This window comes from Zootoca vivipara, chromosome 11, assembly GCF_963506605.1.
Source record: "Zootoca vivipara chromosome 11, rZooViv1.1, whole genome shotgun sequence".
NCBI classification, from domain to species: domain Eukaryota; kingdom Metazoa; phylum Chordata; class Lepidosauria; order Squamata; family Lacertidae; genus Zootoca; species Zootoca vivipara.
In genome coordinates this window covers 56,965,825-56,991,683 of record NC_083286.1, presented here as the reverse complement: position 1 = coordinate 56,991,683, position 25,859 = coordinate 56,965,825, and the positions used below count along the sequence as shown (strand labels likewise).

The window sequence follows — 25,859 nt, the reverse complement described above, 5'->3', positions numbered from 1 at the left end:
TCAGGAAGTTCTTCCTAATGTTGAGGTGGAATCTTCTTTCTTGTAGTTTGAATCCATTGCTCCGTGTCCGCTTCTCTGGAGCAGCAGAAAACAATCTTTCTCCCTGCTCTGTATGACATCCTTTTATATATTTGAACATAGCTAAAATAGTTGCTTATTGCCTTGACATCTGCTGGAAGTTTTAAATGCTGTGCATTATTATTATTATTATTATTATTATTATTATTATTATTATTATTATTTGTATACTGCCCTTCATCTGTAGCTCTCAAGGCAATTCACAACATAAAAATACAAGATAAAAACACAAAATACATAACAACCACCACAAGCAACAACTCCCTTCCTCTCACCCCACCCCACAAACATATTTGAAAGGTTAGGCCTGGTTGTAGCGGAATAATTTCGCCTGGCATCTAAAGGTGTATAATGAAGGTGACAAGCGAACCTCTCAGGTGAGAGCGTTCCAAAAATGGGAAGCCACCACAGAAAAGGCCCATTCTTGTGTTGCCACCCTCCCAACCCCTCGAGGAGTGGGCACCGTAGCTGCCAAGTTTTCCCTTTTCTCGCGAGGAAGCCTATTCAGCATAAGGGAAAATCCCTTAAAAAAAGGGATAACTTGGCAGCTATGGTGGGCACATGAAGAAGGGCCTCAGAGGATGTCCACAGGGTTCAGGTAGGTTCATATGGAAAGAGGTGGTCCTTGAGGTATTGTGCTCCTGAGCCCAAAACTGGCTTAAGGGGAATATCTGATCCTCTCTACTTTTCTGTCTGTTGTCTTTGCCCATGGAGTTTTCTTGGCAGGGATACTGGAGTGGCTTGCCAGTTCCTTCTCCAGGTGGATCACGTTTAGTCAAAATTCTCCACTATGACCTGTCCATCTTGGGTGGCCCTGCATGGCATAGCTCATAGCTTCTCTGAGTTATTCAAGCCCCTTCGCCACGACAAGGCATTGATCCATGAAGCTGAGGCTCCAATACTTTGGCCACCTCATGAGAAGAGAAGAATCCTTGGGAAAGACCCTGATGTTGGGAAAGATGGAGAGCACTAGGAGAAGGGGACGACAGAGGACGAGATGGTTGGACAGTGTTCTCAAAGCTACGAACATGAATTTGACCAAACTGCGGGAGGCAGTGCAAGACAGGAGTGCCTGGCATGCTATGGTCCATGGGGTCACGAAGAGTCGGGCACGACTAAATGACTAAACAACAACAACAACTTTTCTGTCAACTGGTACAAAAGAAAAACCTCCCACCCGCACCCCACCCATTGTCTGGGAGCTCTGTTCTCGAGGACCTTTTCTTTCCTGCAGATCTGAAGTGTGAAAGATGAGGAAATGGTTAAAGCTCAAAGAAAATGGAGTGCAGCAAACTTCTGTCTTTCGTTCTCTTAAAGCCATCTCCTTTTATAGCCAGATAAATGTTTGCTCTCAGCCATCTGTCAGCACTGAATGCTCAGCAATGTTAATCCAAAGTGATGGATGTGCCCTGTGGACATCCAGAAGGGTACCTCTGGGGTCATTACTCACTCTTCCCTTTTAAAGGTGATACTAGGAATTTATAACAATGCCCGCCATCTCTGGGATCAAGCAAAAGGGCCTGATGGACAGTGACATCCGATGTTGCTGTTGCCACAGAATGCTGTTGCGACGGCAAGTACAAACCAATAATTCAGAAGACTCAAAAGACACGGGGTTACAATTTGGTCTGGCCTTTCCTTGATAGCATTGTGGGCAAGGCTGGAAAGACATATCACATTTCTATAGGAGCACAGAGCGGGAAAGGAGACACAATATAGCAAATGGCACAGGATCCAGCTTCCTGAGAATCTTAACAAGCAGGTTTCTAGTCCTTATTATGGCTGCAAATACATAGTGGTGCCTCGCAAGACGAAATTAATTCGTGCCGCGAGTCGCTTCGTCTAGCGATAATTTCGTCTTGCGAAGCGCGGATTGCCATGGCAAAAACAAAACAAAACAAAAACAAGCGGCGAAGCGCGACCACTGAAAACTTCATCTTGCGAGCCACCAAAAACATTGCAAGATGCTTTTCTCTAGCGAGCTTTTCGTTGCGCGAGGCATTCGTCTTACGAGGTACCACTATATTTGGATGCTTGGGGATAGGGCTCTGGTGCTCTCAACAACTCCTGGCTAGAATAAATTAATGACTTATAAAAGAAAGAAAAACAATTTCTGTTATGGAATGGAAGTTAAATTCTCAGTGCAGACATTACACGCAGGCTGGAGAATTCAGCTTTCTTAGGGTAAGATCTAGATTGTTTACATGAAAGACTATAAGCTCCCTCCCCACTTGCTAGCACAGATTACACACTACCTCGACCACAGCTTTAAATAAAAAAAACAACATATTTTGCCACACCCATCAATGGGCCTTAAAAAAAGAGATTCAGATACTCAGAGAAGGACTATTTCAAACTGTTTTGTTCAGTCATTTATGAATGACTTGCAGTGTTTCTGTTGGACAAACTATGAGCTGGCCTGTATACAGAAGTTTCATCTTTTTTGCTACCAGTTCACACTTAGTAGGTACATCATCGGTTGCTCTCAAGGAGCCCATGGGCGCAGTGGTGTACTTGAGGTCTTCCCCTGGTATCGACAACGTCTCTGACTCACCACACCACTGCCTCTCGGGTCATGCATGAGGTGGTGAGCGTGGTTACCCTGTTCTCCTTTGAAAAGTACATAGAGCTGAAGAAGGAAGTGGCAAGAGTGTCACTTTTTCCAACTTCCTCTTTAAGCCCCATGTGCTTTTCAAGGCTTCTTCTAGATCTGACTTTTACATAGATCCTTAGGGCATGTGAAGTGTTTGCATGGGTGTGCTCTAGCTCTTTTTTCTGTTGGAGGGGGAGCAAATCTGAGGGGAAGAGGGAGAGAAATTGCCAGAGCAGGTGATGCCAATGGCACTCACCCAACAATCCAAATGTGCCCACAGGCCTAAAAAGCCTGCCTCCCCTTGCTGAACACAAAAATGCTGGATTCTGAAACACCAACCTGAAAGTTAATCTTACTGTTAGGCATTTCCCGAAATCCCCGGCCAAGTAACTGCCATTCTTTAAGGTCCCAGGCCCTAAAGAAGCCAGATTATCCTCCACCAGGGCCAGGGCCTTTTCAGTCATGGCACCGACCTGGTGGAATGCTCTGTCCCACGAGACTAGGGCTCTGCAGGACTTGATCTCCTTCTGCAGGGCCTGTAAGACAGAGCTATTCCGCCTGGCCTTCAATTTAGTCTGATCCTCCATTCCTTTTTCCCTTCCCTTTTTCTATGAAGAAACCCTTCTGGGTCTCCCCACATTTAAATTATTCCCTGGTCTCCTTGCTGGCCTTAGCAGGACTAACCTGGCCAGTAAGCCCTGGTGCACGCAGTTGTTGGTAACAAACTGCTTTACTTAACTGTAATACAGCTCCCTGGCAGGACCCTAAAAGAAGGTCCATGCTGAGAAGGAAGAGCATGGAGCCTGAGTCACACACAGCAGCATACCCAGGGGTTGGCCAGGTTTGTCCCTGCCAAGGACGCAGGCCTGGGAGGTACACAAAAATCGTGCCTTTCCACTTTGGCTCAGAGTGACTAGGAGCCCACCCTGGACTGCTCCTCTACTGCCCTGGACAGCTAGGTGATGTGCACAGGCTCCTCTGGGTGCCTTTGCGGAGGAATCCGTTCACTCGTGTAGAGCACAAAAGGTGTTGAAAAGCAAGCTTTCTGGCCCATGGTCTCTCCTGACTTTGAAGGGTGCAAGGGAGCTTAGATCTGCCTTTGCTCATACACATGGGGACTGTGCAGTTAATTCCAACACACCGGGCATGAATCATTTCAACCAGGGCTACAGCTTTTCATTTGCATCATTAGCAGTAATCAACTAAAAGTTTAGTTCATAAAACACTGGGAACCAATAGGCTAACAAGGTCATGATCATGGTCCCCTTCCCCTATTTTTCAAGGCTATTCTAGTTCCAGTGTGTTCATGATGTACTAAACAACAAGGAAATCCTAAAGGGAGCCATTTCTTCAAACCACATGTAGTAGCTTTGGTTGATCATGCTGCAGGCAATCTTGTGCTCCCTTCAGAATTTCGAATGTGGAAATGATATTCAGGTGCCGATTTATATGCAAATGTATTTCCATTTAATTGGTTAATTAATGGGTTACTTGGATAAAGGTGCATGCAATCAATGAGAAACCTTTTCTGCAGTTGGAAGCCCAATTTCTCATTGCTCCACGGCCCAAAGTTCTGGTTTAACAAAGAGGGTTTAACTTACCTATGGTGGGATCATGGTAGTCGGGGAAGCGGTGGCTGATAAACTGCATTGTCATCGCTGGGGGGACAGAAAGAGATGGAAATGATGAGTCAGTGATTAGCAGCTGTGATACGCAACTCAGTAAAACCATAACCAAGTAGTTTGCATTTCTGAAATGTAGAGCACCTATACAGGGATGGGATTTTTTTTTGAAAATTTCAATGGCAATTTTTTTTAAAAAAAATCCTGACTCACACCTTGACCTTGATAAGAAGTGAGTTATATTCCCTCCTCAGCTCAGCTTGTTAGTAATATATTTGTTATTGTACACATTTGTTTTCCTAAAGTGACCAGCACACAAACATATCTCATGCTTGTCCAGACTAGAAATGAAAGAAAGCTGAAGACAAAATCCTCAGCCTAATGCTTCTCATAACTGTTTTCAGTAACCTACAATACTGTATATTGGACTAGTGGTGTTATGCAACCTCTGGAGCTGATTGGGTATGATGATGTGGAATAGCCATGGGTATTCCAACTGGTCAGGGAGACAAGGGTGCCAGAATGTTTGCAGTCCAGTTTCTACCAGAAAATAGAGGAGGGAAATCATTACTCTAGGACTGAGAACTTACACAGGCCCCAGAGTACAGGAAAAGAACCTTCTCCCCAACCCTTGCCAACCCCTATTCACTCAGGCAATCTGTTAGGGGGGGGGGAATCTCACAGAGGGCATAGTCAACACCAAAAGCCACCAACCTAATATCAATGGGCGGGGAGTTCCAAAGTGTATATACTGCCATGCTGGATTCTCTGCATTAGCAGAACAAACATCATATGGCATTTGGAAAAGCACCAGTTCTTCAGTTTGTTAATAGTTTTGGTTTGTTACTATAACGATAATAAATTAAAAACCTTAAAAATAGACTGATGCAGAAATATTGCCTTCAACAGATGTCACAGTGAAAAGCAAGTATAGTCTACAGTGGTACCTCTACTTACGAATAACTCTACTTACGAATGGAGCTCCGTCCGCCATCTTGGATGCTGTTTAGATAGGATTTTTTCTACTTACGAATTTTTAGATAGGGTTGCTTCTACTTACAAATTTTTTCTCCCAATGGATTCCTATGGGATTCGACTTACAATTTTTTTCGACTTACGAATGTGCATTCGGAACGCATTAAATTCGTAAGTAGAGGTACCACTGTATTTTTCAATGACTTTGTTTCCTGGTGAGATGGGCCTTTGGCCTAATTCAAAAGTGTCCTTCTTATGTTCTTAGATTCAGTTTTTGCTAAGCATATTATTGACTTGTCTACCTTCCCTTAACTAAAATACTGTGGTACCTTGGTTCTCAAATGCCTTGGTACTCAAACAACTTGGAACCCAAACACTGTAAACCTGGAAGTGTTCCAGTTTGCAAACTTTTTTCAGAAGCCGAACGTGCTCTGTTTTGAGTGTTACGCTTCCGATCTGAGTGTCACGCTGAGGTCTGCCTGTTTTTGCTATTTATTTTGCGTTTTTGTTTTTGCGGATCTTTTTTGTTCTGTTTTTGTGACTGTGTAACCCAGTTTGATTGATTGTGTGACTGCAGTATATTGTTTATTGCTTTCATTTTATGGATCCATGGTCTCGTTAGATAGTAAAATTCATGTTAAATTGCTGTTTTAGGGGTTGTTTTTAAAAGTCTGGAACGGACTAATCCGTTTTCCATGACTTTCCATGGGAAAGCGCACCTTGGCTTTGGAATACTTTGGTTTTGGAATGGACTTCTGGAACGGATTAAGTTTGAGAACCAAGGGACTACTTTATTAGTTAATTTCACCATTTTTTTCCAAATGCACAGACATTCCAATCACCCCCTGCAACTGGTGTGGTACAGTCCATTCTATCACTGCGGAGAACCAACCATTCATTCATTCCTCTGCATGCCTCAGATGCCAGGAGGGCAGACTATGAATATACAAGACTATTGCTGCCTACTCACATCATTCAAAATGCATCTCATCTGTCTTCTTAGCTTTATTGCTGTCCCTTGTAGCACAACCCGCCCCCTTGCAATCAATAAAAATCCAGGTAGCATGGAGTGCTCACAAAGAGCGCGTCGTTCAGCCTTTTGGTAGCCATCATTTATTATATATATGCACACGGTTATTGCGCCAAGTCTTTCTGATAGGAAATCAATGGGCAGGAGAAGAATCATCGCAAATTGCAGAGAAGTCCATCAGAAAGTTAAGGCATGAACTCCCACCTGGCTGCCCACGAGCACATTTGATACATTTTCTAAAAGTGAAGGGAACGCAACAGGGATTTCAGCCCCGGAGCATCCCCGAAGTCGGTAGCTGTGATTGTTTAGAAGATCAGAAAGCTCTGGTGTCCAGGAGGCAAAAGCAGTCAGGATCCCAAAGCATTTTGTGCATTTTTTTTGAACAGTTTATTTATTTTATTTTATTTTAATGTTTCCAGGCTGCTTTTCTGGGCAAAGCCCTCCCAATATGGCTTGCAGGGCAGGGAGAACAAGCAAAAAGCAGCTGCAATATTCAGTAAAATACAGTTCAATGAAAGACCATAATTTTAAATGGCAGTTAAAAAACATCTATCCTGTAATCGGGCTGAATGTTGTTGTTGTTTTTTAACCAATTAAACCATCAGGAAATACGTGATTAAAAACCAGTAATAATACAGTGGTGCCTCGCAAGACGAAAGTAATTCGTTCCGCGAGTCGCTTCGTCTTGCGATAATTTCGCCTTGCAAAGCGTGGTTTGCCACGGAAAACAAACAAACAAATAACCGCAAAAAATCATCTTGCAAAGCACAGCCATAGAAAACTTCGTCTTGCGAGTCACCAAAAACATCGCAAAATGCTTTCGTCTTGTGAGTTTTTTGTTGCGCGAGGCATTCGTCTTGAGAGGTGCCACTGTATAGCCATTTAATAATCAGAAATTCACAGCTGAAAGTAACTCAAAACTAGTGGCTTTTTTGAGGGATGTTTAAAAGCTGTGGGGATTCCAACAGCTAAGAAGGCAAGCAACTGTCTGAGGAATAACTGTCCTGTCCTCTTGGCCTAGACGTTGTCACAGCTCTGCCAGTGGATCTAATCTGGGGGTGGGAAGGAGAAGAGTTGTTGTTCTTTCTCAAGGGAAAACAACCAGTACCATCACTGGCCACTGGATGTAACTTTAAGACCAATCAATCAATCAATCAGACTTTATTCAACCATCAGACAGAAACAAACATTTATCCATACCAAAATTAAAACATCTAAACATCTAAAGGAACTTAAAACTTAAACCTACAAAGCAGGTTCTCCCCTTAAAGGAGAACATGGGTTGTGGAAGGGTGAACAAGACAGCCTAGGGTTGGTGAGGCGGGTCAGTTTGGATGGCCACATGTGTGTTTGGTGGGTGTGCTGTTGCTGGGGAATTTTGCATGTAGCAATTGAATGAGTGACAGCTTTAGCCCTATATGCTTAAGCGAGCAGCTTTCGGTTCCACTTTTGCTGCTCGCAACGAATCTCCCGCCCGCCCTACTCTAATTTTAGGCATTCTTTGCTTTGGCCTTGCTGCGCCTGTCATGGAATCGCCTGTTTTGGATCAGGGGCCGGGTAGGAATTTTGCCACTTGGATGATTGGCTGGTGCCAGGTGGTTTTTGCCTACCATGTTGCAATAAGTCACAACTTGTAAGGTTGGCGGTTAGGCATTGGTTCAAATTGAATGGTGGAGGGGTACGGATTTTGGCTGGGCCTGCTCCTCATGGTTGCTGCTGCCTTTAAGGGTATTCCGTTAAAGGAATCCTGGGGCTCCACATGTTTGTCTGTTTATCCCTGGTAGGGGCCAGGGGAGCATCTGAGGGATGAGGTCAAGGGTGTGGGCCCCTGCCCCAACCTCTCAGAGGGTGCTTACCTACTGGCTTCCCTACTAGGCAAGCGGGAGTCAGATCTGTCCCAGGCGGGGGACAGATGGCTGGAACCAATGCCTAAGCAACCACTCACATCAGTTGTATTTAAATAAAGTTGTGGCCAAATTAATGCCAAAAGCCTTAAACTTAAAACATTGTGTGAAGTGTGAGTTATTGGGGGGGGGGATGTCTTGGTACCTCGGCACGCAATTTGAAGTAGGCTATACATTTAGACCCATGTCAATGCTGTCAATTTTAACCTTACGATGCTTAAGGGCCAGAAAAAGAAATTTGGCCACCAAGGAGGCTGTTGTTCCAGTAAACTTGTTCAGCAAAAACAAAACCTGTACCTGTCTTTCTCTGGCTACAGGGCTAAGTTGGCATAGGAGTGGAGCTATAAGTTTTTGTTTTAAGACCAGTTGTGCCTGAACTTGCTTTCCCCTCCTCCCTTCATTCCCTATTTCCTTGTGTGTCTTGTCTTCCTAGATGGTGAGCCTGAAGGCAGCGACAACCTTAGAATTAGTTTATGTAAGCCCTACTGAGAGGCTGTTTGGCTAAAGGGTGACTAGTGCAATGAATAAATAAATCCCTGAACTGTACAAGAGGCAACTGTAACTCCCTCGAGAGAGGAGCACAAATATGGGACCACCACTGAGAAGACCTGTCCCATATATTCCACAATCAGCATTAATTTGCACACAAAAAAACATTCTCCCCTTCTTCTTTTTTTAATATAAAGAAATATAAGAAAAATGCAACTATCAAAAACAAAAGTTGATCCATTCTTACTACAACATAAAAACTAGATTTCCCCCTTTTGATATACTCTTAATTAAATTATTAATATAACTTGCTGCAAAATTGCATATTTTGATATGATGCACTACTAGAATGTTTTTTAAAATGCAACCAATTCACTGTGAATTCATCCCATCTTTGATTTCTTTCTTCCATTCTAATAAAATGTGTTAGTTTCTCCCCCATTAAAATCTGATATAAAGGATCCAAATAACCCTATTAAGGATATTTCTTCAAGGGGTGGGGGAGTTGCTTTGCCCAAAAAGAGTGCATTCACTCTTATCTATACATTCTAAATCCAGAACACCGTACACCATTCTGGAAACCCATTTGCATGTCTCTATGCCCACCTAGCAGTTCGAAAGCACATCAAAGTGCAAGTAGATAAATGGGGACCGCTACGGCGGGAAGGTAAACGGTGTTTCCGTGCGCTGCTATGGTTCGCCAGAAGCAGCTTTGTCATGCTGGCCACATGACCTGGAAGCTGTCTGCGGACAAACGCCGGCTCCCTTGGCCTATAGAGCGAGATGAGTGCCGCAACCCCAGAGTCAGACACGACTGGACCTGGTGGTCAGGAGCCCCTTTACCCTTTACCTTTATGGACACATGCATCCTATGCCTGGATAACAAATACTATGGACATAATGGGCTGGGTCTCCACACCCTTTATGTGGGCTTCCCAAAGGCAACTTGAAGACTACTCCTGAAAATAGCATGGTGGATTAGATTGATGCTTACATTCTGATTGTTGCAGGTAGTTCACACACAATTCCTTAACAGGTAAAAACGTACATGGCTGGGCTTTCACATTTGCAGCACAATATTTTGCAACTTCGTGGCAACTGCAATTCCTTGCACACTGTGTCATGGAATTGCTACGGGCACAAATTGAGCATTGTACTTCTGTAATTGGTGACAACCAAGAATTTGGGGGATATAACGTAGCATGTGTTTCACTGCTGAGTTATTCCCCACCCACCCTACAATACAACAGGAGGAAAGATTGTTCACAAATGAATGGGACTGAAAAAATGCTCCAGTTTTTTTGTTTTTCTGTGATACTGGATGCTTCCTCTCATTTGCATGGAAGACTTGTGGTGTTCTTGTTGCAGAATCTGAAGGGCGTAAGCTAAATGTTTCAGATATTTGAGACAATCGGCAAATCCCTGGCAGTACAAGGGTTAAAGAAGTCCCCCAATCATCTAAAACAACTATCTTTCTGTTTTTATTGAGCAGCTTGAAATTAAATCATGCCTTCGAAACAGAGAGGCCTTCAGAACCTTATCAAATATTCATTAAATATCTATATGATGACTTGCAATTCAAGATTTTAGGAACTAATGACAACAATTCAATTGGAATATTCTTTTTTCTCCCTTTGGCACAATAAACATACCATTTATTACAGTCGTTCTCCTCCGCATCTTTATGTATTTATTTCAATTCCAGACTTACCCATGTATTTCATTTACTCATTCTCATTTAAAAGCCTCATTTTAATACAGCAGCCTCTTCTGCTGCATATATAATTCAGAGACAAGTGTCCCTAATTTATACATAGGTGCAGTTTTGCACAGGATTTTAATATTCTGATGAAACCAAAAGGCATGGCATCAGCAACAGATTTGTCTATTTCTATAGTATCAAACTGCAGACAGAGATCAATGCCATGCCCTCCTACCAGACAGTCATTTTCTCTCTTTATTTTGTTTTTGCTTAACAGTACAAGAAGAACATAGACAGCCTTGCCTGATCTAAGCAAAAGCCCATGTGCTCTCAGGCACATGGGGCGGGGCAAACCACCCATAGGTGTGCCCCGTTATGTCCCTATGGGTGCCCCATCCCGTCCCTATAGGTGCCGTGGCGTGCCCCGTCTCTATGGGTGCCACGTACCCCGTCCCCTATGGGCATTGCACACTACGGGGCGTGTGGAGCCCATAGGGATGAGATGGGGGGCACGGCGCCCATAGGGATGGGCGTGTGATGGGGCCTCAGCCGCCTTACAGCTGGGGGGAGGCAGCAGGCGGACAGCGCAGAGCCTGCGGGCGCTGAGACGCGTGGCTCATGCGCGCTCCAGGCCTTGCGGTGACGAGTGTCGCCTGTCATTTTGTCACCCCCGTCAGGGTGATACCTGGGGTGGACTGTACCCTCTGCACCCTCCTCCGTACCTGTGGACAGGGGACACAGTGGTGGGCTATTCACTGGCAGAGCCTAGAGGAAAGTCCTGAAATGGTGCAATATGAGCCTGGGGCTGAGATGGTCAGGGATCTGCTAGAATCCCAAACCAGTCACTCTGCCATTGCAGAGCTGGTGCACTGGGATCAGGCCCAATTGTTCTGCTCACAAAACGTCCCACCCAGACACAGCCTGGCACCACCATCTTGGCATCACTGCAGAAAGCTGGGAGGTTGGGGACACAGATTATAAGCTAAGGCCTAGGTGCCTCCCAAATAGTGACATATCCCCATACCTTTTAAGAGGGCAAATGGAGACAACTGACCCCATCGCTCGCTTGGCCGCTCACCCCTCCCTCTCCCCTCCCACCTTTGTCTGATGGCATCTGATGGCCTCCTCCTCCTCCATTGCCTCAGGAGATGCTCTACCAGCCAAGTGCCGTCTAGGGGAAGGCGCAGATTCCTCCTCCTCCTCTGCCAACACTGCAGACATACTTCCAGAAGCCAGCTTCTGCAAGCCCAGTGACAAAAGGAGGAAGAGTGGCAAGGTCAAGGTACCCCCCCCAAAAAAAAATCCCCCCTTTTTTGTGCTGCACTCTGGTGTGAGCCAACTGACTTGCGCTGCAGCACAGAACCCCAAATGCCCATCTTTTGGTCCCACATTCTGGCACAGCCGGAGCAAAGGATCCAAAATGAGATATCCTGGATAGGAATTAGAAGCTGGGGTAGCCTGTCAATCTGGGATGTCCCACTTAAAACGTCACACTTATAATACACCTTCCTCCAAAAACCAGAAGCATTTTTGCTTGGGTTGATGGGAGAAGAAATTGCAAAAGTTGATCAAAGACTATTTATGTATGCTACCACAGCAGCAAGAACTTTGTTAACCCAAAGGTGGAAATTGCAAGAATTACCAATTATCGAGGAGTGGCAGATGAAGATGATGGACTATGCGGAGTTGGCCAGACTGACTGTGAGGATCCGGAACCAAGGCAACCAGAAATTCCAAAGAGATTGGAGTAAATTTATTGAGTGCTTGAAATATGATTGTAAAAATGTGAAGACACTAGCAGACATTGAGATCAATCCTGCAACATAACGTAACAATAGTATCTGACCATGGATAATAAAAGGACTTGATATATATTGAAGGACAGAAACTGACAGCTGAAATGTGCATATAATTCCTTAGGAAATGGGAAATCATTTGAAGAGAGGGAGGGAAGTCACGAGCTCAGCGGAGCAAATGCAATTGATTTGTTATTGTAAGGTTGTTATATTTTGTGTTTTTTTATTAAAGAAAATAATAATTATATTAAACAAAACAAAAATGGCACTCTTGGAGTGATGCAAGTACAACACTCCTCCCCTTTTCTCTCATTCGGGGGGAACACCACCAAACAAACTTGCCCACACTCCCTGTCATGAGTGTGTTGCCCAACAGAACTGGCACTATTATGAGCCTCGATGAGGCAGCTGCTTCGGTGGCAGAGGTGGGAAGGAAGGCAGATTTTTCTCATTTTCTGTGGTGAGACTAGAGGTTTATTTGATGCTGGTTTTATGTGCTTTCCTTCTAATAAACTGAGCACAGGAACACCTTCAGGATTGCTGAATAAGCTGCCTTTCCCACTGCTAGAAGTTAGCGCTTCCTGCTTTATTTTAATACAGTAGGTTAGTTTCTTCACACTGTCTGTCCTCCATTCAGGCAAGCAAGAAGCATTAGGCACTCAAAGACACATTTAAGTCAAAATCGACTCATGGAGGATGCAAAACAGACAGGTCTGAGGGGCTGCATCTGGTCCCAGGGACTTATATTCCCTATCCATCCAGCTCCTTTAACAAACTACACTTCCCAGGATTCTGAGGGGAGACTCCATTTGCTGGTTCACCTCAGGCCGCGAAATGTATTGGGCAGGCCCTGTTCCCCACAGAGCCTGGCCTACAATTCGGTATCCAGACTGACAGGGGGAGACTTCTTTAAACAGTTATCCTTGCAGAGCTCCTATGAATTTATAATGAGGCCCCTTAACATTTATATTTGCCTCCACCGCAGGTGCAATCATTTATTAACACGGCAATAAATGTTTAATCTTGTTCATCTGTAACCTTTTCGATCAGCCGGTTAACCCTCCACGCTCCAAGAAATGATCCAGGGGGAAAAAGGAAGGCTGGAAATTATGTCACATTAAGTCTAAATTGAAATTTTAAAATAAAAAAATGCTCCACCAGCCATTCCACATACATACATACATACATACATACATACATACATACATACATACATACATACAGGATGGAGTTTGGTTGCACATCTCATGAATGGATGTCACCTGGGAGACCGGGAGGATATTTTGAGCAGGCAAGAAAAGAAGGACGTCTTCACATAAGGCAGAATTAACTGACAGATTCCAGGAGCGAAAGAGGGGTGCCAGGGAAGATCAACTGAGAGACTGCTGAGGTTGGTTTTTTATAACCTCCTCAAACAACTGCCCATTTTGTAGACTCTCAGGAGAGCAGCAATGAGGGATTACTGCCCCATGGGCCGAAATAGGTCCATCACAATTACTAGTGGGATAATATAGACACAAAACAGTCTCAATCGCCTTGCATCTGTAAGCTGCTTTTTCTCTGCAGAAGAGCCAAGCTGCAATTATTTCCATTTAGGACAAGGGCAGCAATGGAAGAAAATGGGTTACTTGCATTTCCAGAGCCTGGGGTACTGAGGGCAATGCCAACAGAGCTACTGAGCAGAAGAAAACTGTGGCTCATAACTTAAAAGACTCATAAACCATCCACTTGTTTCTTGCTGCAAAAGAGAGAACCGAGATTAATCTTGGCCTGGACCTCTAGATTCTGAAGAGTGGGGAAAGATTGTTGCTGTGGTGACTTGGGCATGTACAAGCTATGCCACAATGTCCCTTAGTGTGAAGAAAGAATGAAGTTGCACAATTCCAGTGGCTCTGAGTCGAGAGTACATGGATAAGACCCAGTAGAAGGATGAGAATGATGGTTGTGGAATCTAGATTCAGGTAGGTAGCCGTGTTGGTCTGATGCAGTGTGTGTGTGTGTGTGTGTCCAGTAGCACCTTAGAGACCAACTGTCGTAAGTTTGTTCTTGGTATGAGCTTTCGTGTGCATGCACACTTCTTCAGATACATTGAAACAGAAGTCACCAGACCTTTATATATGGTGAGAGGGTGGGGAGGGGTATTACTCAGAAGGGTGGTGGGAATGGGTGATTGGCTGATAGGTGTGGTCAACCTGTTAACAGCTGTTAATGACTGCAATTGGTCTTACAGGAAAAAGCAAGGGATGAGATGGCCAAAAGTAGCTTTATCATGTATAATGAGATAAGGATCCAATGTCTCTATTCAGACCAGGTCTCTCCATGGTTTTAAGTTTGGTAATGCGTTGTAATTCAGCATCGTGGAATCTGTAATCCAATGCAACAGTTGTGCTACTGGAAGCTTGTAGAGCCACCAGTTGTGCAACCAACTGTGCAACAGGAAGTATCAGGGCTACAGTGATTTGTTGCACAATTGGCCACAGGAACCTTGCTGGCTTCCTGCATCTTTTCTTGCTGAAGCTGTTTCGCTAGCACAGCTGATACACCAGAAAGAGATTTTAAATTAGTCCTACATTGAATCCCTCCCCTAATGCTTTAATATCAGTTGATTTAATTTCACACTTTATTTTCCAGTGTAATCACTGTATCCCATTTTCCTCCTCGCACAGACTTATATTGTCCCTTCCTCAAGACTCATTAATGTATAAAGTGCTTTTGATTTCCCCCCTTTGATATTATTTGTAAATCATGCTTGCATCTCTCATGAACTGAAATGCTTTCACCAGTCTTCTGCTGATATATATATTATAAATATATGTGGTTCGTCTCCCCCAAAACTGATTTTGGCCTCTGGTTGCACCAGTCGCAACCTCTGTCTCCCTCTGGGGCAAATTAAAGAGCTCCATTTCAGATGGTTGCTGCGGAAATGCAGCTAGGCAGCAGGGCGGTGGAGCCTTATTGTCCAGTTCACCTACTGATCTCAGAGAGGTACCATTATGTTCTTAAAGGCCATCGCTGATCAAAATGACCTTGTTTTATTTCTCTGGAGACAAGCCCATGACAACAGCAATATGGTGACCTCTAACACCATAAAGCACTTTTAGATCAATATAGATTAAATGCTATTTTCTACAAGATTTCCCCCTCCCTCCCTGTTCTGACCTGCAAAGAGGTCTCATTTAGACATCACAAGCCAGTGGAATCCTGCTTAGCTGATGAAATTCAATGGAATGAGTAGCAATTACCCCATAAAAGTGGCTCAGTGGGAGCAAATTATTAAACTCTTTTCTCTGTTGGCAAAGAATTGGTTAGATATTTATCCATGCCACGGCCTCTCAGTTTGACAAAAAACCCCTCTGGCAGTAGAAAAGGAGAACGGCCAAAAACAAATGAAGAGCGAGATAAAGAATGGAAACAAATCCCAGCTTCAGCCACCAAACTTCAGTCAATGTATTTCAGGCTCAGAGCGGATTATATACATCAAATATCCACTTGAAAATCAGACTGAAGGGCAGGTGTGTTCACAAATGCACGGAGAGCTGGCTCCAATGGTTCTGAGATGGCTTGAGGTGGCTGTTGTGTTTAGCTTCTCTTTGTGAGCCTCCTATCTGGACATCTGGTTGATCACTGCAAGAAGAGAATGGTGGACTAGATGGGCCTTTGGTTTTACTTAAGTTCCTAAGGTAAATCTGTGGCAGAAATGGGTTTCACATTGGAAGCACCTCTGCAGTTCCCAATGCCATTTGAACTTGTTGCATGAACGGAGGATGATCAAAAGCAGGCATCCCCAAACTGCGGCCCTCCAGATGTTTTGGCCTACAATTCCCATGATCCCTAGCTAACAGGAACAGTGGTCAGGAAAGATGGGAATTGTAGTCCAAAACATCTGGAGGGCCAAAGTTTGGGGATGCCTGATCAAGAGGGTATTCACCAACTTGGGTCTATAGTCTATCCCCATCTGGCACAGTCTGACTGGCAATGACACCCCACCCCAAAAGGTATGGGATAGAGATCTTCCTCTTTCCTTTTTTCCTAATACCTCAGCAGAGATGCCAAGGGTTCTTGGGCATGCCAGCCATAAGAACATCGGAAGAGCCCTTATGGATCCAGTCCAGCATCCTTATCCCATAGTGAGTAACAAGATGCTGGTGGGAAATCCCATGCACAACCCGAGCACAAGAGCACTCTCTCCTTCTGTGGCTCACAGAAACTGGTATTCAGAAGCATTTCTGCTTTTGACCACGGAGGCAGAGCATGGCCATCATGTCTAGTAGTCATTATTATCCTTCTCCTCCAGGAATATGTCCTGCTGCTATGGTGCTGATGCAGAGAGGAAATCGGATGCCAAGAATTTACCTAAATGAGAGGCCCTCAGAGCTGGAAAAGCAATATCCAAATGCTTTACATTTTAAAATAATTCTAGTTATAGGTAGGTAGCCATGTTGGTCTGCCATAGTCGAAACATGATGCATGCACACGAAAGCTCATATCAATGACAAACTTGGTTGGTCTCTAAGGTGCTACTGGAAGGATTTATTATTATTATTTTACAGTATTTTAAAATAATGTAATGCCAACAAGTTGAAGGCTCCGAGGGTCTCCATCTGGGGACCATGGCAGTAACTGGTTGTGTCCAACCAGTGTCCACAATGCATCTGTGTAGCTTTTTTCAGAGCACCAGGTGCATCTGACTTGCATTCAGAACCGCATTTGACCCAGAGGTGGCAATGCATCTACCAGCGCTGCAGGGATCAGGTGACAGAAGGGGCCAATGGGATTCCACCTGGCCTTGCAAATGTTTATTACCCAGACCTTTGCTCTCAGTACAATCTGTTCAGGCACATTCTAAGCTCAGGCTTCCCTCTCCTCTGCTCAACTAACAATTTTCTTCCAGACAACCAGCTTGAGCAATGAGAAATTGTGAGTCTGATCATCTTTAAAAAGATATATATATATATATATATATATAATCAGTTCGTTCCAGGTTTTAAAAAGAAACCTCTAATTTTCTAAATGCTGACATGATTCCATATAATAAGATCTCGATATTCTCTGAATAGATGAATTACTGTTTGGGAGAAATGGTAAATAAAGCCTTTTCAGAGAACGCAAGTCGTTCCATAGTCTCCCAAGCTTTCTCCCACGTAAAATTACACCCTTGACTTCAAATAGTGATGAAACAGCTGTGACAGGAGTTGGCAAACTCTGCAAATGGAGCAGAGTTGCTTCTCTGTGAAGCTGAACCGCAACATGCACTCTGCAGGGTTGGAGACATAATGGGAAGGCATAGAAAAACCAGAGCGTACTGGTCTGGTAAAGAAATCATACTTCTGCTTAAACTACTTAGACTGCTCCTCTGACCTATTGCAACATCTGTAAAAACTGCATGAATGGGAAAGCAAAAGAAGGTCTGCAGGGTCAAATGAACAAGTTTGGGCTACCAGAAGACCAGAATCTTGATAGAAGTATGTGCTTAGATGTGATTCCTGCCTTGCAGGGGGTTGGACTAGATGACCTGTTGGATCCCTTCCAACTCTACGAGGCTATAGACTTCAGGATTAAGCAGGGCAGTCTCGAGCAGGTCGGGCGCCCTGGCGCTGAGGCGCGGAGATCACTCTGGCGCCCCTGCCCTCGTCGCGCAGCGCCCTGCGCCACCGGGACTATACCTAGAGCCGGCCCTGGGATTAAGGACCACATTTAAGCCTTTTGCAGAGTAGGCATTAATCTGTTTACCAATGACAGTGGGAAGAGGGGTGTTTCTGGAACTGAACTTTGACTGTGATCATTCTGGGAGGTGAAGTTTCTTAAGGGTGCTGGGACTTGTATTCAGGGAGTGCCTTGGTGGAAGAATTTGATCACTGGTGTGGGCCATCACAGTAGCCCTGCAGGGGCCCCTTCCCAGTTGGCTAAGTATGCTATTAGTAGTGTGAGCAGAGCATCCATTGTGGCTTGGGGGGGGGGGAGAACAGAGGTGGGGCAGCGAGAGTTTCAGGAAGAAGAAAAAGGGAGGGAGGGAGAAGGGAAAGCAGTGAATGGAGGGAATGAGAGAGGGAGGCAGGAAGACGGGCAGGCAGGCAGGCAGATGGATCAATGGAGAAGGAGGAGGAAGAGTTGGAGCAGAGCAGACAGGACTCTGATGACCACAGAAGGAGTCACTGGAGGAGCACAAAAGGCAACACGCTTTTTGATTTTCTGGCCCGTGGTCTCTCCCAGCTTTGGAGGTGCCGATACAGGTCCTTGCCAAGGGTGCAAGGGAGCCAAAGTATGCCTCTGCTTGTATTCCTCTCCCAGAGCTACACTTCCCAGTGGGGATTAAGAATCAATGCCTCTTCCCAGCGAATTCTGAGAATCGTAGCTCTCTGAGGTTAACAAACTACAGGTCCCAGAATTCTTTGGGGAAGCCATGGTTGTTCAAAATTGTATCACTGTGCTTTAAATGTATGGCGTGAATTTGGCTCGCACTGTGGAATGCTGGACTGGGGCGACCCAGGTTCAAATCCCCATTCCACCTGGGTATTCTTGAAACAGTCATGATCTCTCAGCCAAACATACCAAAATGCCATCCCACTGGTACCATGAGGTCCCTGGTGGTGGCAGAAAGGAGTTGAGATATCCTTCCATTTCATATGCTGTGGCTGGTGAGCTTCACTTTGATCTTTTGATAATAACAACAGGAAAACTGTGTGCTTGTTTTACCCAAGCATATAATTAACGAAAAGGACAAAAACTTCCTCAATCTTTTTTTTTTTTTGCATTTTTTTTTGCATTCTCTGTGGGGATGAATAGAGCAATGCAGCATCCAGCATAATGGAGGGGGACTCCACAGCATCTATTGGTGAAAAGGTTTGTATTGGGGCATTCAAGCAATGAGGCTAGGGACATTATAAATACCATACACAAGAGTGTCCCTACTTTCCACTGTGAAATGTTGGAAACTATGCATTAGCTACTGGGATTTTTTTAAAATCCTGATAAAAAGCTCCTATTATATTTATGGTTCAGATAAAATAAAATAGCTACTTATCCCTTTATCCTCTCCATTCTGCTCCCAACAAAAGGGTGCTCACATTGCCTTGCAGATGTGTGCGCACTGTTTGGATGAAATATTGACAAAAGAAACAATGGTTGAATGTATTCTAGGGCGAGAGGGAGTGCTTCAAGCACCATGGAGGTGATTCATTGTAGCTTTTATGTGTGGCTGAAAAGGTCAGAAATCTACAAATGCTGAAATAAAAAAAAAGGTGAGTGGAGGTTTTTTGGTCTTTTTTTTTCCCCCTGATGGAATCGACACATTCAATTTTGTACCCTTTATATGCATCAAAATATAAATTAAATGTGCATGATCCACCCAATGTTAAGTACTTTGCAAGTCCTCCTTTCCATGAGAAAATCCTAAGCATGCAATTATCTCTCCTAGTATAAATCAATTGACAAACAACTGCCCCCCCTCCCAATTTTGCATGCGTTTTACAGAGGGAGTACAATTGTCATTTTGTGGGTTAATCCACAGAGTTTAGGGCTTGCTGATCAGAAGGTCGCCGGTTCGAATCCCTGCAACGGGGTGAGCTCCCGTTGCTCGGTCCCAGCTCCTGCCAACCTAGCAGTTCGAAAGCACATAAAAGTGCAAGTAGATAAATAGGGACCGCTCCGGCAGGAAGGTAAACGGCGTTTCCGTGTGCTGCTCTGGTTTGCCAGAAGCAGCTTTGTCATGCTGGCCACATGACCCGGAAGCTGTCTGCGGACAAACGCCGGCTCCCTCGGCCTATAGAGCGAGATGAGCGCCGCAACCCCAGAGTCGGACACGACTGGACCTGATGGTCAGGGTCCCCTTTACCTTTACCTTTTTACCATAATATCTAGTTCCATCCTCGAACACCAAATAAAAAGGAGAAGTATCCCGTGTAAGAAGCTTGTCTGTTTTAAGTCTTCCTATTTCCACAATTCCACTCTTGACAAAGAAAGTGATTTGTTCTTCTAACTCCAAATTTATCATCTAATGCATTTAGTCCTAGATATGCCTCATGTTCAGGGGTCCCTTTACCTTTACCTTTATGCCTCATGTTTACTTTTCCAAATCATAGATCCCTCTGGAAGTATCTTTGCAATTCATGGTAGCTCACAAGGTGATGTGTTAGATTCTCTAATGCTTCCCCGCCCCATGCATTTATGGAAAAAAATGCTGAAGGCAAGACTCCCTAGGCCAAAAACAGAACTGAAGGGACCACATGTTATCCAGCCACTGGCCATGTTGGTGTGAAAGGAGAGGATGGTCCCATGGCCCTTAGGATATATTTTGCTTTGCACAGAGAGGGGTGAGAGTCACTTGAAATGCAGCATGGGAGGTTCAACTGCCAACATGGTTCCTGGGTCCCCCAGTTAGCCACTCTGTGATTATACAAACCCTTTTAGCTTCCCTCAAGTTTCCCTTGATATCTCTCTGGAAGAGAATTGTTATTTTGGTAAGATCCATTCACAACAGGGAAGTCAAGGTTGGGGAACCTGATGTTGGACTCTAGATCCCATCACCCCCAGGCAGCATGGCCAATGGTCAGGGATGATGGAAGCTGTCATCTATCCCCTTCCTTAAAAACAACTGTGGCATTGATATAAAGCTTTATTTCACCTTCCCTTGATGTTCCTCACATGATTTACCTGGGATTGGTCACCCAACTTTTGATTCTGATTTCACTTTGGATCACATACTAGTCATTGATCAAGCTCATCATTTAACAGCAAACAATACCCAAACTACTACTACTGTACAGTCATACCTCTAGTTACGTTTGCTGCGGGTTGCGTACATCACAGGTTACGAACACGGCAAACCTGGAAGTGCTGGAACAGGTTACTTCCGGGTTTGGCTATTCGCGCATGCACAGACATGCCGGATGACGTCACACGCATGCACAGAAGCGCCGAATCTTGCGGTGAGCATGCACAGATTCAGCACTTCGGGCTGCGTACTGCTCTGGATGCGAACGGGGCTCTGGAACAGATCCCGTTCACATCCACTGTACTTCTTCTTCTTCTTCTTCTTCTTCTTCTTCTTCTTCTTCTTCTTCTTCTTCTTCTTCTTCTTCTTCCTCCTCCTCCTCCTCCTCCTCCTCCTCCTCCTCCTCCTCCATCTCCATTTTGAATAGTCTATGGCCATGGTAGCTGATGCCAATTGGGGACTGGTAGAGTGGAAGGCAGGGAAACCAATAGTTGTTGGGGCCAGAGCCAACTTCAGGCAGAACCATCTCATCCTATTTTTGCCCTTTGGAGTTCTACAAGGGACAACGTTGAGGTTAAGGAGGAGGAGGAAGCTCACAGGCTGTTCCATCCCCTGGACTGTTTGTAAACAGGAAGCCAGGGAAGTAGGGACTGGCTCAGGGTAGATCGAGTTTGGTGGGGCATTGTCCCAGTTGCCCAAATGAGCCACCTTCCACTGGGCAACCCCAGCAGCAGCAGCAACAACAACAACAACTGTGGTTCTGATTGTGTGGCAAAAGCGCAACCAACCGAAGGTTGGACTTGAGCAAAGGAGAAATAAATTCACCCAGCGTGGTGAGGAAGAAGATGAAGGGGGAAGAGAGCTTTATGATGGGATTAAGAGTGCTTTGAGTGCACAGTTTATAGGGAAGCAAAGTAACAAGTGGCAAAACAGCATGAGATGTTTATGCAGGCCTGTAGAATCTGGTTTTCTGGTACTCCCCCCTCTCTGGCTCACCTTAATTTACTGTTCTAATCAACAGACTTATTTTCTCCCCTCTTGCAAGCTCCCATCCTCCTTATGGGTGGGAGTAAATCACCAGCAGATCCAGCCCTTTGGCTGCACCAATATGAAACACTATACATAAAATGAGTTACTGCAAATAAGGGAAGGGGCCAGTGCCATAAAGCTGTCACCTTCACCTCCAGGAGTTTCTCTCCTAATAGGCCTACACCCTTCCTTGTTATCACATGCAGTATTTTACTTTTGTTTTATTTTTTTAAAAGCTGACATTGTCATTAGACAGATGCATAATCATTTAGGGACTGAATGGTTAATGAGCACTGGGGAATACTTGAAGCGCTAGCCACTATTGAGGCTCCCTCAACACTGAGTTAGCACCATGCCAGTGCTGTGCCTGGTGCTGCACAGGGCAAATCTCTCATATCTTATGCTGGGAATGGATGTAGCTCACTGGCAGAGCATCTGCTTTGCATGCAGAAGGTCACAGGTTCAATTCCTGGTGTCTCCAGGTAAATCTGAGAAAGACTTCCTGGTTAATAATTTTCAGTTATATGACTAGAGAAGGGCTTTAACCCAGTGGAAGAGGAATCATGGAATTGTAGAGTTGGAAGGGACCCAAAGGAACGCCTTGCGTGCAGAAAGTCCCAGGTTCAATCTCTGTTGTCTCCAGGTAGGGGCTTGGAAATATTCCACTCTTGGAGAGCTGCGGTCAGTCAGTGTTAATGCAGTTGATTTATTTCAGTATAACCTTAGCCTCCTGTATTCCTATATGAATCTTGGTCAAAGGGAATGCAATCTAGATACTATAAGCGGAATATTAGAACATGTGGAACTTGATTTGCTTCAAATTCAGGTTCTGGACAGACAGGGGGAAATGCACTCTATAGGGAATGCTTGACCTGAGGAATTCACCGGCAGAGGGTGAGGCAACAGCCTTGGGCTGAAGCTCCTGAGCACAATTCAACAGGGTTGTTTAACCTTTAATTCAAGAAGGTTATTCAAACCTTGAATGGACCAGCTCCTGCAACATGAAGCTAAGAAAAGGAGATGCTTCTCCATCTGGTGACTGGAGACAGAGCACAGGATGCTGTTGCCTCTTCTGGAAGTTCCTCCCTGGCTAGGTTCATCTGATGTTGGGTGTGCAGATCTGTCAATTTTGGTTTCTAAGATTAGTTCCTAAGTTCAGTTATCCAAATTTCCATAAAAGCTTTTTTTTAAGCAAGCTGCCCATGAAAATTCATAAACATTTGAGGGAAAATTTATCCTAACATAAACATTTTTGCAGTGCAATTATTCCCCATAATATATGCATTTTTGCACACTTCACCCTAGTAAATGCATCTTGGTACAGCTTATATGACATTTCAAAATTTGGAAAAGTGTGAGTTTTTATAAGATGACTGTGCTTCAGTCTGTGTATTTTTTTGGGGGGGGAGCAAAATAGGTAAGTTCACTTTTAGGTGTCAATGGAATGGAATTTATTTCCCATCCTTCCATATGAACAGGGGAAGGTTTTTATCAAAGAGGCTTCTCTATCAGTGGGAAGGCATTTGGTGACTGGGAAGAAGAGCATTAGATCTCCTGCTCCATCTTGAATTTCCTCCCTAGGTAGGTTTGTCTGCTGTCAAGTTAGAATTATTTGTATTTATTTGCCTGCAAAATTAAAAGAAAGAAAGCAAGAAACATTTTTAACTAGAGTGAGAGAGAAAGGATGAAAGGAAGAAAGAGGGAGGGAGGGAGGAAAAAAAGAGGGGAGGGAGTGTTTAATAGCTATTAGTTTCTCCCCTCCTGGAGCCCATTTCTTCCTCTGAAAATGACATCCAACACACAAACACACCCAGAGTTGTAGAGTGTTTGGGAAAATGCCCCCTTTCCCAAAGGCAAAAAGAAAATTCTCGGGGGGGGGGGCAGTGTTCTGAGAAAGTTTAGTGCCTCCCCAGATTTGTGTCCTTTTCAGGCTGTGAGCTTTTCAGAGACATATGATCAGGGCACCAATGGAAACAAGAATGCTGGACCAGACAATATCTGACCCAGCAAGGCAATTCTTAACTTTAAAGCAATATAATTTTTCCACATAAGAAAGAAGAAAGAAATACTAAGATAAAAAATAGCTTCTAAAACTGCACTTCGAGAAGGAGGTTTCAACCCACTGGAGCTCTGCTTATGATTATCTGCTTGAGAAGGCCCTCAGTGTACACGTGCTGGAGTGTAAAATCCAATTTGGTTGTTGCACTTTGCTACTCAATGAGCTTTCCTTTGGGCTGAGAGACCCCGGAAGTCTCCATCTATTCTGTGCTGATCCGCTTGTTATCTGGGATATTTGTACCCTCGAGCCTTATCAATTGCAAAGCATACACAGAGGTCCATGCAATACCGAGGCAGTAAAACATACAGGAGAAAGAATAACTCCTGCAGTGTTCATAGACTTCACAAAGAAGGAGAAGATGGCATTATTAGATCCAGGTGTCGGGAAGAAGGCTAAAGCCATACTTCTTAAACCACCCAAGAGTGTGGATTGGTAGACTTAGCAGTGGAGAGGGGGGGGGGGATACTGCTCCATCTAAGGGCTTACGGTTATTTTGAGGAGGAATCACTAGAGTGCGTTTCTTGTAAATGCACTAGCAAGACGAGATGTAAGAATATCAGAAGAGTCTGCTGGATTAGATCAAAGGTCTATCTGACCCAGCCCACAAAGCATCTCCAAGCAGGTTCTGCCCACCTGCCAGTCATCCCACACCCTCATTTATGGAGATGGAGAGGCAAGTCCTTAAAAAGGAGGGAGAGCGATAGCTTAGCTTCAGTCTAAATCAGTGTTTCCTAAACTTGGGTCTCCAGCTGTTTATGGACTACAGCTCCCATATCCCTAGCACCAGTGGTCAGGGATGAAGAAGACTGTAGTCCAAAAACGGATGGAGACCCAAGTTTGGGGAACCCTGGTCTAAATCATAAGCTCCACAGCACTGATATCAGATATAATCACTCTTCTGGATTATAAAAAGGCAGAATTTCCAACCATCCCCACCCCAGATTGGGAACAACTGGTGCTGTGGCACTTAGAACTAAGATCAGGAGATAAAACACTTCTACCTTCTCTTGAGAGATACTGGAGATTCCACTTAGCTCCCATGATGAAATTCCATTGGAATTTATGGAGAAAACCCATTCATAAATTTCTCCGATCCCATGTTAAAGCCATATAACCCCATGAGTTTAGATCAGGAGTTGAATTGTAGAGTTGAAAGGGACTCTGATGGTCATCTAGCCCAACCCCTCTTACTCAAGCACCCATAACAAATATCCATCCGTCCTCTGCTTTAAAGTTTTCAATGAACAAGAGTCCACCACTTTTTGGTCTAATAGCTCTTACCATTAAAAAGCTCTTCCCAATGTTGGATCAGAATCTCCTTTCTTGTAACTTGAAGCCATTGGTTCAAGTCCTACCCTCCACAGCAGAAGACAAGCTTCCATGTGATAGCCCTTGAGATATTTGAAGATGGCTATCATATCTTCTCTCAGTCTCCTCCCAGCCTCCTCTTTTCCAAGCTAAACATACCCAGCTCCTTCAAGCATTCCACATAAGGCTTGGTTTCCAGACCCTTGATCATCTTGGTTGCCCTCCTCTGTACACATTCCAGCTCGTCAACATTCTTCTTAAATTGTGGTACCCAGAATTGGACAAAGTATTCCAGGTGTGGTCTGACCAAGGAAGACTAGAGTGGTACTACCTTGATTGGCACACCAAAATTCTGTTGATGCAGCCTAGAATAGCATTAGTTGGGTTTTTTTTTTTTTTTTGCTGCTGTATCACACTGTTTACTCATGTTAAGCATAAGAACCCGTGGCTCTTTTCATGTTGCTGGGCAATATATTTATTTGTTTGTATATTTATTTATAAATATTTCTAGTCTTGGGACACAGGTGGCGCTGTGGTCTAAACCACAGAGCCTAGGGCTTGCCG

The 25,859-nt window shown here is 44.4% G+C and overlaps 1 protein-coding gene across 1 annotated transcript in view; it reads right to left on the bottom strand.

The window, feature by feature from the left end:
- The window catches only part of RIT2 (Ras like without CAAX 2), a 177,483-nt gene that overhangs the window by 110,965 nt on the left and 40,659 nt on the right, over positions 1-25,859 (bottom strand). The window contains exon 2 of the mRNA XM_035100639.2: positions 4,273-4,329. Within this exon, the coding sequence (XP_034956530.1) occupies positions 4,273-4,329 (57 nt within the window). The remainder of the gene's footprint in view (positions 1-4,272; positions 4,330-25,859) is intronic.